Source organism: Grampus griseus (assembly GCF_964374135.1).
Source record: "Grampus griseus genome assembly, chromosome: 10".
Taxonomy (NCBI): Eukaryota; Metazoa; Chordata; class Mammalia; order Artiodactyla; family Delphinidae; genus Grampus; species Grampus griseus.
The window spans coordinates 32,099,697-32,118,761 of NC_139004.1; the positions used below are offsets into that span (position 1 = coordinate 32,099,697).

The 19,065-nt window shown below is 38.1% G+C and overlaps 1 protein-coding gene across 4 annotated transcripts in view; it reads right to left on the bottom strand.

The window, feature by feature from the left end:
- Positions 1-19,065, bottom strand: part of UBR2 (ubiquitin protein ligase E3 component n-recognin 2) — a 115,540-nt gene that overhangs the window by 94,277 nt on the left and 2,198 nt on the right. For all 4 annotated transcript variants that reach the window (XM_082664447.1, XM_082664446.1, XM_082664449.1 and 1 more), the window contains exon 2: positions 11,583-11,842. In XM_082664447.1, the coding sequence (XP_082520573.1) occupies positions 11,583-11,842 (260 nt within the window). The remainder of the gene's footprint in view (positions 1-11,582; positions 11,843-19,065) is intronic.

Sequence of the window (19,065 nt, forward strand, 5' to 3'; positions counted from 1 at the left end):
ATGAAATTAAAATATATATATATTTTTTTGTGGTACGTGGGCCTCTCACTGCTGTGGCCTCTCCCGTTGCGGAGCACAAGCTCTGGACGCGCAGGCTCAGCGGCCATGGCTCACGGGCCCAGCCGCTCCGCGGCATGTGGGATCCTCCCGGACCGAGGCATGAACCAGTGTCCCCTGCATCGGCAGGCAGACTCTCAACCACTGCGCCACCAGGGAAGCCCCTAAAATATTTTTTTTAAAAAAAAGAATGGCAGAGGACAGGGAGAAGGAAGCTGAGCCCTGAATGATATGATTGAGCCACTGAATCAAGCAACCTGAAAGCTTGCCCCATCTCTGCACTTGCTGTTCTGACAGGTTTATGCTATAAGTGACAGTGTTATATTAAGGTTTTTTTGTGTCTGTAATCCATGAAATGTACAGACACAAAAACACCTTAATAACACTAGCAAACTGAATCCAGCAATATATAAAAGTTACAATACATGATAATCAAGTAGAGTTTATCTCAGTAATGAAAACCATTTGGAAAAATATCAGTCAAGGCAATCATTAATGGAATAAAAAAGGAAAATTATGACAATCTCAATAGATGTAATAAAAGCACCTGACAACATTCAGTCATTTATAAAAAAACAAAAAACAACCAAACAAAAACACCACTCAGCAAACTAGGAATAGAAGGGAAAGTCCTCAATGAGATAAAGGGTGTATATCAGAAAACTATACCTAACATCATATTTAACAGTAGAAGACTGAATACCTCCCATCCAAGGCAAGGATGTCCTACTTTCGCCAGTGCAATAAGGCACAAAAAAATAAAAGGCAGAAAGACTGTAAAGGAACAAATAAAACTGTCCATTCAGAGAGGACACAATTATGCAAAAATCCTAAGGAACAAAACCCAGAAGATAACAAAAACTACTAGAACTACTAAGCGAATTTAGCAACGTCACAGGACACAAGATCAATATTAGAACCCAACTGTATTTCTTTATATTCACAGAAGAAAACTGAAATTAAAACTAAGAAACTAGGGGCTTCCCTGGTGGCGCAGTGGTTGAGAGTCCGCCTGCCGATGCAGGGGACACGGGTTCATGCCCCGGTCCGGGAAGATCCCACATGCCGCGGAGCGGCTGGGCCTGCGCTTCTGGAGCCTGTGCTCCGCAATGGGAGAGGCCACAGCAGTGAGAGGCCCGCGTACCACCAAAAAAAAAAAAAAAAACTAAGAAACTAAAACTAAGAAAAAAGAATACCATTATAAAATACTCATAGGTATGTATAAATTCTACATAAAAACATAAAACACGGTTAAGAGATTAAAGAAGACCTCAATAAATGGAGAGACATAAGATGTTAATGGATTGGAAAACTCAATATTGTTAAAACGTCAATTCTTCCCAAATTGATCTATAGATTCAATGCAATCCTGATCATAATCTCAGCAGTCTTTCTTAAAAATAAACATTGACAAGCTAATTCTAAAATTTATAAAATGCAAAAGATCTGAAACAGACAAATGAAACTTTAAAGGAACAAAAATGGAATCAACTCAAAGTTTACTACAAAGTTACAGTAATCAAGTTAATGTGGTTATTGGCATACGAATAGCCATATCAATGAATGGAATGATTAGAGTGTTCTGAAATACACCCACACTCATATGGGCAAATGGTTTTTGATAAGGTACCAAAGCAATTCAATGGGCAAAAGAATAAACAGTGCTAGAACAACTGGATCCCCACATGTAGTAAGTAAATGAAACTCAACCCCTACACCTCAAGTCATACAAAAAAAAATTAGTTTTGAGACAGATCACAGACCCACAAATAAAATCTAAAATTTCAAAGTTTATAGAAGAAAACCGAGAGAATGTCCTTGCCACCTGGGAGAAGGCAGACATTTCTTTAACACAGGAAACAATCATAAAATTTAAGTTGGTAAGTTAAACTCCATCAAAATTTAAAACCCCTGCCATCAGAAGACACCGTACAGGGACTTCCCTGGTGGCCCAGTAGTTAAGAATCCACCTGCCAATGCAGGGAACATGGGTTCGATCCCTGGTTCGGGAAGATCCCACATATCATGGAACATGCCCGTGCACCACAACTACTGAGCCCGCGTGCCACAGCTACTGAAGCCCGCACGCCTAGAGCCCGTGCTCTGCAACAAGAGAAGCCACCGCACCACAACAAAGAGTACCCCCACTTGCCGCAACTAGAGAAAGCCTGCGAACAGCAACGAAGACACAGTGTAGCCAAAAAAAAGACACCATATAGGCAAGTCACAGACTGGGAGAAAATATTCACAAAACATGTCTGACAAAGGACTCGTATCCAGAACACATAAAGAACTCCAGAGAATTCCCGGCAGTCCAGTGGTGAGGGCTCTGCTCTCTCACTGCCGAAGCCCCGGATTCAATCCCTGGTTGGGGAACTAAATCCCATAAGCTGCACAGCACAGACGAAAAAAAACACCACAAACACAAAGAAACAGAACATATAAAGAACTCCAAAACTCAGTAATAAAAAATATACAGAAGCCAATAAAAAACAGACAAAAGACTTGAACAAAAACTTCATTAGGTAAATGGGCAATGAACACATGCAAAATTGCACCAACATCATTAGTCATTAGAGAAAATTAAACTGAAATATTTTAAATTAAATTAAGATAAGATAAATTAAATTGAGATATCACTATATAGAACAGCTAAAATTTAAAAGACTGACAACATCAAATGTTGGTGAGAATATGGAGCAAGTGGAACATTACTGGTGGGAACAAAAAAAAATTTAGAAAAAGTTTTGGCAGTTTCTTGTCAAGTTCAAATATACCTGACCCTTGACACAGCAATTCTACTCCTGGAGATTTATCCATGAATATTTAAATATATGTCCACAAAAAGACTTGTTTTGCAAATGGTTGTAGCCAGCTAAGGGTGCCTTCTCTTAGATAACAGTTTAGGAAAGCCTATTTTAATGGTGTCTTAATATTCCTAAAATGTTTCATAAAAAGCTGAAGATTTTTAATAGTGCAAGATTTATTATCTGGTATTTTATCTTATCTTTTGTTTGGCTGCGCCGTGGAACATGTGGGATCTAGTTCCCCAACCAGGGACCAAACCTATGACCCCTGAGGTGGAAGTGAGGAGTCCCAACCACTGGACCGCCAGGGAATTCCCTTATTTGGTATTTTAAACACACAGATTTATAGCCGAGTACAAAATAATAATGCCTAATACTTTAATATGTTGCATTTAATATAATGTTGGCATAAGCTGATATGATTCATGAAATAAACCATTTTCCTTAGCTCTAAATATTTAAAGTATCTACCAAAAAGTAGAATGAGCTGATAAAAAAGAAGTCATAGAAGGCTTATTTATGATACCCTCAAACTGAAACAACTCAAATGTTCATCAGTAGTACAATGGATTATGGGCAATTACAATACACTCATACAATGGACAACTACTCAGCAATAAAAATGGAAACAATTTCTAATAATCATAGGATCATGAATGAATCAGATATATATTATGCTGAGTAAAAGAAGCCAGGCACCAAACAGTATGATTTCATTTTGATGAAGTTCTAGAATGGACAAAACTAATCTAAGGTGAAAATATCAGAATAGTGGTTACCTAAGGGCTGGAGCTGTTAAGGAAATCTCTAGTTAGATGAAAATGTTCTCTATCTTGGGAGGATGTGAGTTACATGAGGTTAACTATTGTCAAAAATGTACAATTAAGATTTGTGCCTTTTGAAATATATACATTTTCCCCTAAAAAATAAAGAACTCAAATAGGGTATCAATAGGAAAATTTTGTTGATATAAATCCAAGTCACCTTACCCAAAAGGATTACCAGTAATCTATTCATACCTCTATTATTTCCTAACATCTGGACAAAGGCATACGTGTAAAGTTGATATTATACCCCACATACTCCTGTGTTCGATCTTGCACCAAACTGGTGCATAAAAAATAAATAAATAAAAATGATCACAAATATCCAAACCAAGAATACAAGATTCATTTTAGACAACCACAGGAATCCAACCTATCCAGGAGATATCAACTTCCCACTCCCTGTTATTTTCCTAGGTTGGAGACAGCAAGGTAGACAAGGGAAATTCCAATATATTGAAGGCCACAGTGATAATATACAGCATTGAAATTTTATTTCTAGGTATCTCCCTTGGAAAATACTGAAATGGGTATAAAAAGAGAAGTATACAAATAGGTACACAATATTCTTTGTGGTGCAGTTTGCTACAGAAAAAAAAAATCCTAAAATATACCGATTTCTAATTTCATTAATAAACAGGGCAATCAAATAAATCATGGCCTGTCCTTACTATGGAAACACAGCAGTTAAAAGAATGATGGAGATTTATATATACTGACTGGGAAAGATCTCTAAGACAAATTGTTTCATGAAAAAAAGACACATTTACAATACATACAGTATAATTTCATTCATGTGTCACATCCATAATTAGAGGTAACCAATATTTTTTAAACTAACACAGCATTCATTTCAATCTCTGGACCATTCATGTTAAAAAGAAACAGTCTTAGGAACTTCCCTGGTGGCGCAGTGGTTAAGAATCCACCTGCCAATGCAGGGGACATGGGTTCGAGCCCTGGTCCGGGAAGATCCCACATGCCACAGAGCAGCTAAGCCTGTGTGCCACAACTGAGCCTGCGCTCTAGAGCCCGCGAGCCACAACTACTGAGCCCACATGCTGCAACTACTGAAGCCCGCGCACCTAGAGCCTGTGCTCTGCAACGAGAAGCCACCTCAATGAGAAGCCCGTGCACCACAACGAAGAGTAGCCCCTGCTCGCCGCAACTAGAGAAAGCCCGCATGCAGCAATGAAGACCCAATGCAGCCAAAAAAAAAAACCAGTCTTAAAATAGAACTCTCCTAAAAAGAGATCAAGTGTTCAAGTTTTCTAAAAAGCAAGAAACTAACAAACAACTCTTCTTACTAGAAATAAGTGGTTCTTCCATATTAGAGCTTTATATTTCCAAACAGAAAAGGAATGAAACCATCTCTATCCCTCTGCTTAAGATATTTATTACTCATGGCTCAGTAATGTATTTTAAGACTGAGTATTGCGCTTAAAAAATCTTACATACAAAAATTCCTTATAGGGCTTCCCTGGTGGCGCAGTGGTTGAGAGTTCGCCTGCCGATGCAGGGGACACGGGTTCGTATCCCGGTCCGGGAAGATCCCACATGCCGTGGAGCGGCTGGGCCCGTGAGCCATGGGCGTCCGGAGCCTGTGCTCCGCAATGGGAGAGGCCACAACAGTGAGAGGCCCGCGTACTGGGGGAAAAAAAAAAAAAAAAATTCCTTATAGTTCCCCAAGTGCTTTTATACACATTATCTCATTTTATCCTAACAACTCTGTGAGGGAGGAAAAATAACCCCCAAACCCTGAAGATCACTGAAAACACTTCTAATGTTCATCCACTTCCAAGTTTGCATCTCTTACAGACATAGGAGAATTACACTTCCCTGCCCTGTTTTGCAGTTGGACAGAGGCCTTCTAACTAGTTCTAGCTAAAGGGATGTAGGCATGGTCATCATTTCTGAGCCAGAGCAATTTATCTGCTGTGCAAGACCCTCCTCTTCCCTTGCTGTGGTGAACCCTAAAAACATGAAGTTTATGGAGATGTTACATGGTATGAAGTAACTACCTAGAGTAGAACCCTCCACTCATCACCCCCACTGATCTGAATTGGTCACACAGTCTGAATAATAAATGTATTTTGGATATTTAAAGTCTCTGAGATTGTAGGGTTGTTTGTTATTTTTAGCATAACCTTATCCATCATTATTGACAGAATTGGAGTTAAAAAAAGTTAAACAAGCAAAACTGTTTAATAAAGTTTATAATAAAGCATCATAAAGTACTATCTGGAAACATATGCTAAGAATATTCCTAACTGGTGGCAGCGTAACTCCCAACCCCAAATTCTGGTAATCTATAACATTCATGCAGTAAGTTTTTAAATGTTAAAAAAGAATGTTTTTAATTTAACTATACAACAAAAACAATGGAACTAAATCTAGCTTAGTTTAAGTTAAAATGTAAACCATACACCAAAGTATGATTTCATATTTTACTAGTATTTTATTTTTCTTAATGGTTATGAGATGTCAAAATATACATAGCTATGATCAACATCAACACTAAGATGACTGCCCCTAATAACAATCACCTCACAGGGTGATAAAGACGCAGACGTAGAGAATGGACTTGAGGACGTGGGGAGAGGCAAGGGTAAGCTGGGACGAAGTGAGAGAGTGGCATGGACATATATACACTACCAAATGTAAAACAGATAGCTAGTGGGAAGCAGCTGCATAGCACAGGGAGATCAGCTCAGTGCTTTGTGATCACCTAGAGGGGTGGGATAGGGAGGGTGGGAGGGAGAGGCAAGACGGAGGAGATATGGGGATATATGTATATGTATAGCTGATTCACTTTTTTATAAAGCAGAAACTAACACCATTGTAAAGCAATTATACTCCAATAAAGATGTTAAAAAAACCACAAAAAAACAACCACCTCTATTTAGAAAGAAATAACAAGTGACAGGTTTGATTACATTTTTCCTAATAGAGAACTAAGTACAGACAAATATAAACATTAGCCCACTGCCTGAAAACACAGCTTTTTCTGACATCACAGAGGCTTCAGAGAGATAATTTGGGACCTACACAATTTTAGAAACAATGAACAAATAACAGAAAAATTAACCTAATTCCCTTCACAGACTCCTTTTCTAAGTACTAAACATAAAAGACTCCTGAATATCATTTTTTCTGGCTAAAGACGACCTCCACCCTATAGACATAAGTCACCTTTATCCTGAAGGGTCAGTTTACAAACTCTCCCAGAATTCCAACAACCATATTTCATCTTTCCAAGTAATAGACTCCATTGTCATTTTATCAGGGTCCTGGGTTTCACGGGAACACCTACTTTTAGCATAAGACATTCATCCTCAGGACCCCAGCATGGCCATTTACTAAGAGTTTACTATGTACCAAGTACTGTGGAAAGCACTACACAAAGGACCTCATTTACCTTCTCAACAACTGTGTGATAAAGAATTTGGCTGACCTTTGTCTAGGGTTCCTAGGAGGTAACCTGTAAATCCTCTAAATTTCCCATGTGATAGCAGTGTCTTTGCTAGTCATGCTCCCACCCGTCCCCCACATATCTGAAAGTTTATACTAACGAGATAACAGAGTGGAGGTTGGCCATATCAGAAAAATCAACCACGTAATTAAAGGGCTGGGGTTTTCAGGCACATAATATTAGCCCCACCTCTGGGAAGGGAAGTGGAGCTGGATATTGAGCCATGTGGGCAATGATTCAATTAATCATGCCTATATAATGAAACCCAATAAAAACTCTGGACACCTAAGCTTGGGTGAGCTTCCCTGGTTGGCAATACTCTGTGTGTTGTCAAGCATTAATGTGCCAGGAGGATAATAACATGTCACCGAGAACAACAAAAACTTAGCACTTGCAAATCTGGCCCTTTGGCTGGTTCTGATTTGTGTCTTTTTGCTATGATAAAACTTTAATCATAAGTGCAGCATTTTCCTGAGTTGTGAGTTGTTCTAGTGAATTATGCAACCTCAAGTAGTCTATGGAGATGCCTGAAATTTGTAGCCAGCTGATGAGAACTGAGGATGGCTCTGGGGTTCCCCAAACTTGCAGCTGTATTTTAGACAGTCTTGTGGAAGTCTGGGCCCTTAACCTGGAGTCGGCCAACTTCAAGCCACAACAAAGTTTAGAAATATCCTCTAAGAGTCTGGTTCAAACTTGAGTCCTAGTGGGGCCGTCATATATTATATCCCTCTCCCCCATTCCAGGCTACTTGTCTGTCCAAGTGCAGGTCCCCAGATACTGCTTTCTTTCTTCAGTAGTTCAGGGAATTGGCCAATCTGCCTCTTCTTTCTGGCTGCCACAGCCTATCCTCTGCTCCCTGGTTTCTTCCCCTCATAAGGCTGGCTGAAAGACATTTTCCAATCTCTTCCATCATAACTATAGCAGTTTCTGTTGTTTGTTTTCCACTCTGCCTTTCCTCCTCCAACTAGCGTATTATATCTCCTTTTCATTTGTAAGTTTTTGCTACCGGCTGTTAAAAGGAAATAAATGCATGCATCCTTCCACCCCAAAATTCTACTTCTAGGAATGTATCCTGTGTATATACTTCTACACGTGCACAAAGACACAAAGTATAATAATGCAGTATTATTTATAGTCCCAGAAACAACCTAAATGTCTACTAATAGAAGACAAGTAGGTAAAGAACAGAACATCCATACAAGAGAATAATAACCAGCCATTAAAAAGATAAGACAAAGTCAGCTCTCTCTATATATGTTATTTAACAATCTGACGGACAAATTTTAAATGAAATAAGCAAGATGAAAACAGTTTATGTGATATGCTAGCATTTACTGAAAAAAGTATAAATGTTTGGATCTAGATATTCATATGATATCTAGATGAATACCCAAGAAACTAGTAACAGTGGTCACCTCTGGATAAGGGAACAGGGAAATTAAGGGATGAGTGGGAGAGGGTACCTTTCATGGCATATACTTTTGTACCTCTTGAGAGACACAACAAAATACATGTTTTGCCTATTATATTAGTTTTTCAAGTCAATTTTTAAAAAGCAGTGGCCAATGCTGTTCTTGGTGTTGCCTATCCTTAATAAATGTATCCTTGTGACCCTTTAGATGATGTCATGAAAATGAAAGTTCTCTCCTCAAACCATGAGGCAATCCCCTTACCCAAGGTGCCTTCCTTTTCATTAATTCTATACATCCTCTAAATATACAGTTAGAGTCCCAGGACAGGTATGAATGGATTAACCTATACCTCCATGCTCTAGTGAAATGATTTTATATCTCAAAGAAACTCCAGACTGACACATCCAAGTCCAAACTCCACCATGCACATACAGGAAAACTCTGCTGAGATCATCCCTGACTTGGTTTCATCCACAAATCCTTCAGGCACACTTAATCTTCAAGTACAGGCAAACAGCTTTTCAGTGCACCACTTTCATTGAGGGAATAGATATACTCCTCCTCCCGTCATCCCACCTCCACTCCTCCAAACTCCCAAAAGCCTATTCCACGAACACTGTTGAAAACACAATTCTTCCTACTTCTTCTTCTAGTAATGGAAGCTCTCAGAACTCTGTCAATTTAATCAAGGCCTTCCTACAAAGCATTCAAACCTGCACCAACCTGTTCTCCCCTGGGATGGACCCCACACATAGACACATATGACATCAGCAGAGAAGGGAGTTAAAATATGCAAAGGAAGAAAACAAGAAAGAATCCTGTGGTGTTGGACTGGAACTAGAGAGACCTACAGATACATAGATCCACTGACAGAGCCTGGGATTAGTGACATACCAATGGCAACAGGCACACTTAGTATCTTATTTCTGAACATTAGTCTCTACTAAAAAAGAACTAGGCTCCTTAGAGAAATGGTTCATTTCAGGGCTGGGGTAGGGAAAAGCCCAAGATGTGTCCAAAATATCTTGTGTCAGAAAGAAAAAGGAAGTGCTCAAAGAATGATGGGGACATGAAAAACAACAAAGACATCTTGAAGGGTCTCCCACTGGTCAAATCTAGAACAATTTTGACCACAAGAATAATGGAGCTCCATGAACATATACTGATATAAATAAATTAAAAAACTGAACATTGATAAGAAACAGGATATTTAATAGTCTCAAAGTATCTCCCCACCAAATACTTACTGATTAAAGAGGGAAAAAGAGTAACTTTACAGTGGAGAAGCCTTGCAGAAATCCGCTTAATCAAGTGACCAAACTTAAAGAGTTATTGAACCAAATCAAAATCACATGCTACTAGATAGGATACAATGAGAACACGTGATTTCTGCAATATTTCTGTGAAAGAGGCAACCTGACTCTAATCATGAAGAGTATCAGACAAACCCAAATTGATGTACATTTACAAAATAAATGGCCTGTAATCTTCAAAATGTCAAGATCATGAAAGTCAAAGAAAAACCGAGGCAACATTCCAGATTGACGATTAAAAGACATGACATACAAATGCCTTCTTTGGAACTGGATCTTTTTGCTACAAAGGATGGTACTACAACAATTGGATCTCAGTTTTCTCATCTGTAAATCATGAGGCTGAACTAGATCTACTGCTCCAAACACCAATAAAGGACTCAAAGAGGTTTCTGTATAGACAAAAAACTAGATCTAACAGCCTTTCAATATATAAAAAGATCTCTATCAGTATTCTAACCATGCTGATAAAGAAAGATTACCATAGACACCCGGAGGTCTTAACCAAAATTAAGCTTATTAAATTTAAGTTGTATGGGAAAAAGTCTTAAGAAAAAAAATGACTCTATCAATAGTATATCCAAACAATGGAATATTACCTAGCTATATCAGCTGATATGGACAGATGTCAATGTCAAGATTTTGTTAAATAGAGAAAGGAAAATTTAGCCCAGTATAGCTAACGTATTCCCTTTTCTATGTATGTCTGCGTATGTGTATGTTTAAGATAGCCCCATATGTGGGCATGTACATGCATAGAAAATTTCTGGAAGGACATATAAAAGTATGTTAACAATGATTAGTTCTGAGAAACAGGAGTAGATAGTCATAAAGGGAGACAGAGCACTTTCCTCTCCATCTTCTACCCTTGTATACTTAATTCTCAACAAGAAATCAAAAAAAAAAAAAAAAAAAAAAAACTCAACCTAGTAGCAGTAAGTACATATAGCACCCACATCATGATTTCTAACTAACATTCCCAACTAAAAGGAAATTCCCTGCATAAATGGCTAATTCTACATATGGGTCAGAGTAAGTACAAAGTGAGGTGTGGACATCTTATGCCAGAAAGCAGAGGCACTCAAAAACTAATAAAGGCATGTGAAAAGGGCAAAGAAGCTAGTGTAACGGGGCTCTCAAAGGTCAAATGTAGGATAATTCGAACATCAAAAAGAATCACTGTAACCATCAAGAAAAGCAAGGAAGTGGGCTTCCCTGGTGGCGCAGTGGTTGAGAGTCCACCTGTCGATGCAGGGGACGCGGGTTCGTTTCCCGGTCCGGGAGGATCCCACATGCCGCGGAGCAGCTGGGCCTGTGAGCCATGGCCGCTGAGCCTGTGCGTCCGGAGCCTGTGCTCCGCAACGGGAGAGACCACAACAGTGAGAGGCCCGTGTTAAAAAAAAAAAGCAAGGAAGTGATTATTACAAGAGTCAAGGTAGGAGCTAATTATGGGGGAGGAATAAAGTACACAATGGGTTTCTGGAATGCTGGTGATGTTCTATATCTTGACCTGGAAAATAATTATATAATGTTTGTTTATAATAATTTATTAAGACACATTTATTTGTTGTGGAAACTAACACACATATATACATATATAATACTGATATTTCATAATTTGAAAACAAAAATGTAAGGTTTCAGGAATAAAAAAGTCAAGTAAAAACAAGGAAAGAAAGAAAATGACAATATCTTACCTGCAAGAGTATGTAGGTTCTCCCACTTTAAAAACACGACCACAAAGATGAGAAGGTTTGTTTGTTTGTTCAAGTTTTGAAAATCCCAACTCAGGATCTTCACCACAAAGGTACCATTCCATTGGTCCCAACAAAACTTGGTGTGCCAACATGTCTTCTTTCTGTGGAAAAGGGTTGGGACCCCTGCAGTAGATTTTGGGTACATAGTGAGCCAAATGCTGGTTCACTTCTCTAGTGAGGTCAGTTGCTTGCAGCCATTTCTTTAAAAAAGAAAAAAGAAAAAATAGTTTTAAACAAGGTCAATAAACTGCTAATTTGAATAAACATACTCTATTTTCTTTTAGGTGCAAAAATAATGAGTCTTATAAATTATTTTATTGACATTCATCACTGCATGTCTTCTTTCCAAAAAAGGATAAAACTCAATTTAGAATTTTACTAAAATGCCCAGTATTTTAAAATTCAACTTAAAGTGAAAGTAAAGCGGAACGAGCCCATCTCCTCAAAATGACTCTTGAAGCAACCTTCTGTAGGCAATACAGGAAAATGACCACAACATATCATCTTATAAGACACTAGCCATTGAGCCCATCTGACTTCCTTTCTAATTTCTAATGCTTTGCTCAAATGATATTCTGATTGTGATCTGGATTCTCCTGTCGGTTTGCTGACAGGAAGAGCATACAGTGAACATGAACAGCCAATACACTAATTCTATTTCTCAATGATTATAAAGGACACGCCAGTCTCTTATGAATGTCAGTCCATAAGAGAGTTTGTTCTATCGATTATATCTTTATTCCCTGATCAACCTCTCTATAAGCCCTTTCTGCTTTGCTCTCCCTGTTAAAAACATTTTAAAAAGTCACTTTCCCCTGTCCCCAAACTTTCATGTCCTACTACCTGTGATAATTATACTTAGATATCTAATAGATACTGTGATATTATGATAAGAAAAACATATTTGGTCTTCTCATTCCTAGCACAGAGCTCTTAAAAATCTTCCAATTTCCTAAGTGATAAGTGAGATAAAAGTGAAAGGAATGTCTTTTGCTATTCATAACAAGCCCCCTTCAATCAGGCCTGAGTTGATATTACTAAGGTGAGTTTTGGAAAGCCCCTAAAGATGGGAAGCTAGTTGCCAGGGGAACTAGCCACATGATTAGTAGGGTGGAACTTACAGTCTCCACCCCAACCAACTTCAGGGAAGGGAGAGGTGCTGGAGGTGGAGTTAAGCACTAATGACCAATCATTTGATCATCATGCCTATGGAGGCACAAAGCCTCCATAAAAATCCAAAAATGTCGGGGTTCAGAGATCTCCTTGGTTGATGAACAAACAGAGGTGCTGGCACGCCCAGAGAGGGCATGGAAGCTCCACACCCCTTCCCACATACCTTGCTCTATTCCATCTGGCTGTTCCTGAGTTGTATCATTTTATAATAAACAAGTAATCTAGTAAATAAACTGTTTCCCTGAGTTTTGTGAGCCATTCTAGAAAATTATCGAACCCAAAGAGGGGGTCATGGGAACCCCCTAATTTGCAACATAAGTTGTGGGTAACCTGAGGACCCACTGCTTGTGATTGGCATCTGCAGTAGTGAAGCGGGGCAGCCTTGTGGGACTGAGCCCTTAATCTGTGGGATCTGATGCTAACTGCAGGTGTACAGTGTCAGAACTGACTGAGTTGTAGGACACCCAACTGCTGTCTGCTGAGAACGAGAGAATTGCCTGGTGTAGGAAACCACCACCACCACCCCCCCCCACACACACACACACGTTTGGCGGCCGGAAGTATTGATGTGAGAATAAAAAGAAAAGGAAGAAACAGTTTTTCCTTTCAGACACAAACTCAATATGTCCAAAATTGAACTCATGATCTCCCACACCACAAAAAACACCCTGCTATTTTCTCCATTTCTCTATTTCAGACACCAGCATCTACCCAGGTATCCAAACCAGAAAAACTCAGAAATCTTTTTTCCTCACCCCAACATCCAATTAGTCATCATGTCTTGTCTATTAGGCCTCCTAAGTATCTGTTGAATCCATCCATTTCTTTCTGTCCATCTCCGGTGGCACTACTTCCACTACCCTAGTCCAAACTCCCCACTCCTGTCTTTTGCAAGGATTAATGCAACTGTGTCCTAACTAGTAATCCCCACTAGTCTGGTCCCTCTACAGTCCATTTTTCCAACCTCACTACCAGAGTGTTTCTTGCAAAATGCCAGTCTGATCATGTCATTCAGCTTCCCCTTCTATTTAGGATCAAATCAAGTCCACTGACATGGTTTACAACAGCGGTCCCCAAACGTTTTGGCACCATGGACTGGTTTAATGGAAGACAATTTTTCCACAGACGGCGGGTGGGGGGGGGGTGGTTCAGACGGTAATGCTAGCGATAGGGAGCGGCAGATGAAGCTTCGCTGGCTCGCCTGCTGCTCACCTCCTGCTGTGCAGCCCAGCTCCTGACAAGCTGTGGACCACTACCGGTCCTCAGCCCGGGGGTTGAGGACCCCTGGTTTACAAGGTCCTTTGCCTTGTATCATACTTTCCAGTTTCCTCCTCCTGATCAGTATTGCTCCTCTCTCTCTGCTTTACAGGGCTGTTATCTACTCATTCTTCAGATCTCAGTTTATGTTTCACTTTCTCTAAGACGTCTTCTTAGCCTCTTCCTCACCCCCATCTCCTGTTCCCCTATCCCCCATGTCTAAAACAGAACCAAGCCCCAGTGGGCAGTTAGTAAAATCCGTTAACTGAATGACTATAAATATGTATATACTACTGACTGTCACTTAACATTGACATTACAGAAAGATGTTTGGCTTTAATGGAACGTGGCTTCAATGGACACAGAAATAAAGCAGATCCAGGCCTGCAGGTTCTTAAAAACCAAACCAAATAAGTCCTATATAGGCATCCTTCAAACCACCTCCTTTCTTTTCCCTTTCTATTTCCTTAAGTCCTAAGGCCTTCCCCTATATTCTGTCATTTATTTATTCCTGCTTCCCATGCCAATTCCATCTGTGTTTGTCCTCCAAATAAACATAATTTATTTAGTTACAAATTATGTCATTAAGACCTACTCATTTTGGCTCTAAACCAAGTGAAAATTTGAAATCAGAAAATATGAAACAACTCACTTCTACAAAAATGCAGTTAACTGTTAACTCATAAGTCCAATGTTTACCTATAGATTACAACCTAAATTTCAAATTACATCCTTGTTAAAAAAGAGTTTATGAAGATTGGGATTGACACATATACACTATTGATAGTATGTATAAAACAGACAACTAATGAGAACATACTGTATAGCACAGGGAACTCTACTTAATGCACTGTGTTGACCTAAATGGGAAGGAAATCCAAAAAAGAGGGGATATATGTATATATATAGCTGATTCATTTTGCTGTACAGGAGAAACTAACACAACATTGTAAAGCAGCTATACTCCAAAAAAAATTAATTAAAAAAAAAAGTTTACGTTTATGTGATGTCTAACACTGTTAAGACAAGAGTATAAGGTCTTCTTTTTAACTATTACTTGCACAATCTTCAGCTCACTTCCTTCCTCTGAAAAAATAACATATATAGAGAGATTTTACATATTCATGAGGTGATATATACTACCTTTCTAGTCAATTTCACATTTTAGAGAACTTTTCCTAAAAATGTAAAAATCTCTTCATAAGTTAAGGGGCTGGATGGAAACTTATAACAGTGAAAAACTTTTCACCCCGAAAGTGAAACAATCCTTTCTAAATGTTACTAATTTTGCTGTGTTTGCTTTATGCAAGTAGGAAAGAGACTAAATTACTCTTAAAACAGTACTTCTGGTGAGACAATCCCATAGGTTTAAAGATTGTTCAAGAGATGTCTAACACTGTAAGACAAGAGTATAAGGTCTTACAAGGAGAAGTGGAGAAGTGGCTCCAAATCAAAATTATACACACACACACACATTAAGTTCAGTAATTATAAAACAAACGAGAAAAAAAAAAGATAGTCAATAGTAAAAGACAGAGTCAACCAAAAAGCAAACAAAAATCTAATTCTTTGAGCTAAAAAACATGTTTTTGGCCACATCAAAGGGGTTTTCACCCATTGTCAGCAAACCCTAATCAAAATATGAATGCAGTCAAATTATCCTAAGCAATTTATTGTTTATGGATGAAAAATTAAGCATTCAGATTCAAGAATTCACCTCCACAATCCTAGAAAACTATGCTTCAATTTTAATTTACAACACATTTAAAGGTTTTATTTTAACAGCAATTTTTTGTTTTATATTTTATGTTCCCATTTCTCTTAAAATATCACTTTTGCAGAATTTTAATCCAGGGAGGATAAAGGGTGATGCTTTCTAAAAGAAATTATGTTGTCTTGTGGCTCTAACAACACTGATGGGTCAAATCTGTTCACAGATTTCTTAAACAAAAAATTCAGAAACTAGTATCAGCTTCTGGTTAAGAAAAAAAAATCAGTTGCCTTATACAAAATATATCATTAGTAAAACAAGCATTTTACTCTAAATATCTTTTATTATATATTATTATAAATTATTAACAAGACACAAAAGTCTGTTTCAAGAAAGGCAGGCATATGCTCCATTTAAAACCACCTCACAAAAAAAAAATAAATAAATAAATAAAAATAAAACCACCTCACAGGACTTCCCTGGTGGCACAGTGGTTAAGAATCCGCCTGCCAATGCAGGGGACACGGGTTCAAGCCCTGGTCTGGGAAGATCCCACGTGCCACAGAGCACATAGAGTGCACCACAGCTAATGAGCCTGCGCTCTAGAGCCCGTGAACCACAACTACTGAGCCCGTGTGCCACAACTACTGAAGCCCACACGTCTAGGGCCCATGCTCTGCAAAAAGAGAAGCCACCGCAATGAGAAGCCCACACACCACAACGAAGAGTAGACCCCGCTCACCACCAACTAGAGAAAGCCCACTCGCAAAACAAAACAAACAAAATCAAACAAAAAACCACCTGATTTGGGATTTTAACTTTATTAAATTTAAACACTTAATATATAAAGCAAGACACCTTTACATGAAAAAATCTATACCAGAAATATAGAATTAGTGGTTAGCGACACTATAGATTAAAAAAAAAAAGTTGTGAAGAGAAAATTTCTGGCTGCCTTTAAGAATAATGGTTCACATATTTCTCAAAAGAAAGAAAACCTATAGCTTTTCATATCAGATCTCAGTAATATAAGCTAACTGTAACTGTTTCTTCAACATGAAGAATTATTGATATTTCTAATTTGGTTGCATGTTAATCTGTCCTTATTTCAGACACCTGTGGCTGTCACACTAATGTGCACACCAGAGTAATAAGCACTATCTTATTAGAAGTCCTCAATAACGGAAGTAGAGAAACTGTCAACTCATTCCACTAAAGTAAACATGCTATGACAATGTTTGCAGGAGCTCGCCTTTTTTTGAAAGCTAATTTCAGCCTTGGGATAGAGAGCAAGTACAATAAACACAAAAATCAAAGAATCCCTAGGGGTTAGCCTTTTATCACAGTATCTAATTATTCTATGCCAAATTAAAATTGTACTCTATTTAAGCACATTTGATTTTGCTTTCGAACAAGGATAACCAACATGTAAGTTAACTACAAAACAACAATCTAAAACAACAATTGCTAGGGCCAAAATGGAGCTTTCGGGACTATACTAAGAAAAAATTAGAACTAAGAAAAATTTAAAACAAATCATATTAAGAGTTCTAGAAATGAAGTAAAAACATTCACAAATCAAAATAATACAGAAACTCAGTAATAAAAAACAAGAGAATCTAATTTAAAAATAGGCAAAAAACAGAAGACAAAATGAAAAAATAGGCAAAAGATCTGAATTGACACTTCCAAAGAAGATATACAAATAGCCAATAAGCTTATGAAAAGATGTTCAACATCATGAGTCACGAGGGAAATACTGATACAAATCAAAACTACAAGGAGATGCCACTTTACACCTAACAGAATGGCTATAATCAAAAAGACAGACAATTAACTAGTGCTGGCAAGGATGTGAAAAAACCCACTGAAAACTTCACATCTGCTAGTGGGAAGGTAAAATGATGCAGCCATTTTAGTCTAGCAATTCCTGACCCAGCAATTCCACTCCTGGGTATATGCCCAAGAGAAATGAAAACATATGTCCCCATAAAAAATTGTACAGAAATGTTCACCATAGCACAATTCATAATATCCACAAAGTAGAAATAATCCAAACATCCATCAACGGATGAATGGATAAATAAAATATGGTATATCCACGTAATGGACTATCATTTGGCAGTAAAAAGGAATGAAGTATTGATGATACATGCTGCAACATGGACGAACCTTAAAAACTTATGCTAAGTGAAAGAAGCCAGTCACAAAAGACAACATATTACATGATTCTGTTTACATGAAATTTCCAGAATAGACAAATCTATGGAGACAAAGAAATAGGTCAGCAGTGGGCCTAGAGTTTGGGAGGTTAGGAGAAAATGGGGAGTGTATAGCTAATGGATATAGGATTTCTTTTTTGCAGTGATGAAAATGTACTAAAATTGATTGTGGTGAGGGCTGCACAACTCTGCATATACTAAAAACCACTGACTTGAATTGTAAGATACGTGAATTTTATATAAAACTTGAAAATTTTAAGGCAAAAAGTAACCAATATAGGTATAATACTCTACATAAGACTTCTATAATGAATATGTATTTCTTTCAGATTTGGGGAAAAACAATATATGTACCTCTTAAATCATAATCATCCACTGGAACATATAATCAAATCTGTGGAGCATGAAATGTAGATAGAGTCAAGAAGTGTTGGGGAAGTCATACTTGTAGAATCAACTCTATCAAGGAAAAGAAAAAACTACAACAGAGGGCCAATTTAATATCCTAAACTTAAAATTATTGAAGTGAGTAGTACTTAAATACTTTTATTTGTGAGGCATTCTAGTAAGAATAGATGGGATCACAAAAAGTCCTTCCTCCTCATAATACAAATAAGAAAAGCAAGTGTGTAAATAAATTGTGCGAAAAATGCCACTAGTCATTATTAAGTAACTTTAGATGGATGTGATCCCAACAAATTATCAGCAACAGAAGTCTAAAGGCTGTTAATAACTGCTTTGCTTGTTTACCCTCTCTAAAATTTATTTTTACCGGAGAAAACTTTATTAATTCATTTTAATTTAAAAAAATATATTTATTTATTTTTTTGGCTGTATTGGGTCTTAGTTGCGGTAGACGGGATCTTTGTTGCAGCATGCAGGATATTTAGTTGCAGCATGAGAACTCTTAGTTGCAGCATGTGGGATCTACTTCCCTGACTAGGGATTGAAACTGGGCCACCTGCATTGGGAGCGCTGAGTCTTAATCACTGGACCACCAGGGAAGTCCCCCAATTAATTTTAATTTGTGATAAATGGCTGGGCTGGGGCCTAAGCTGAA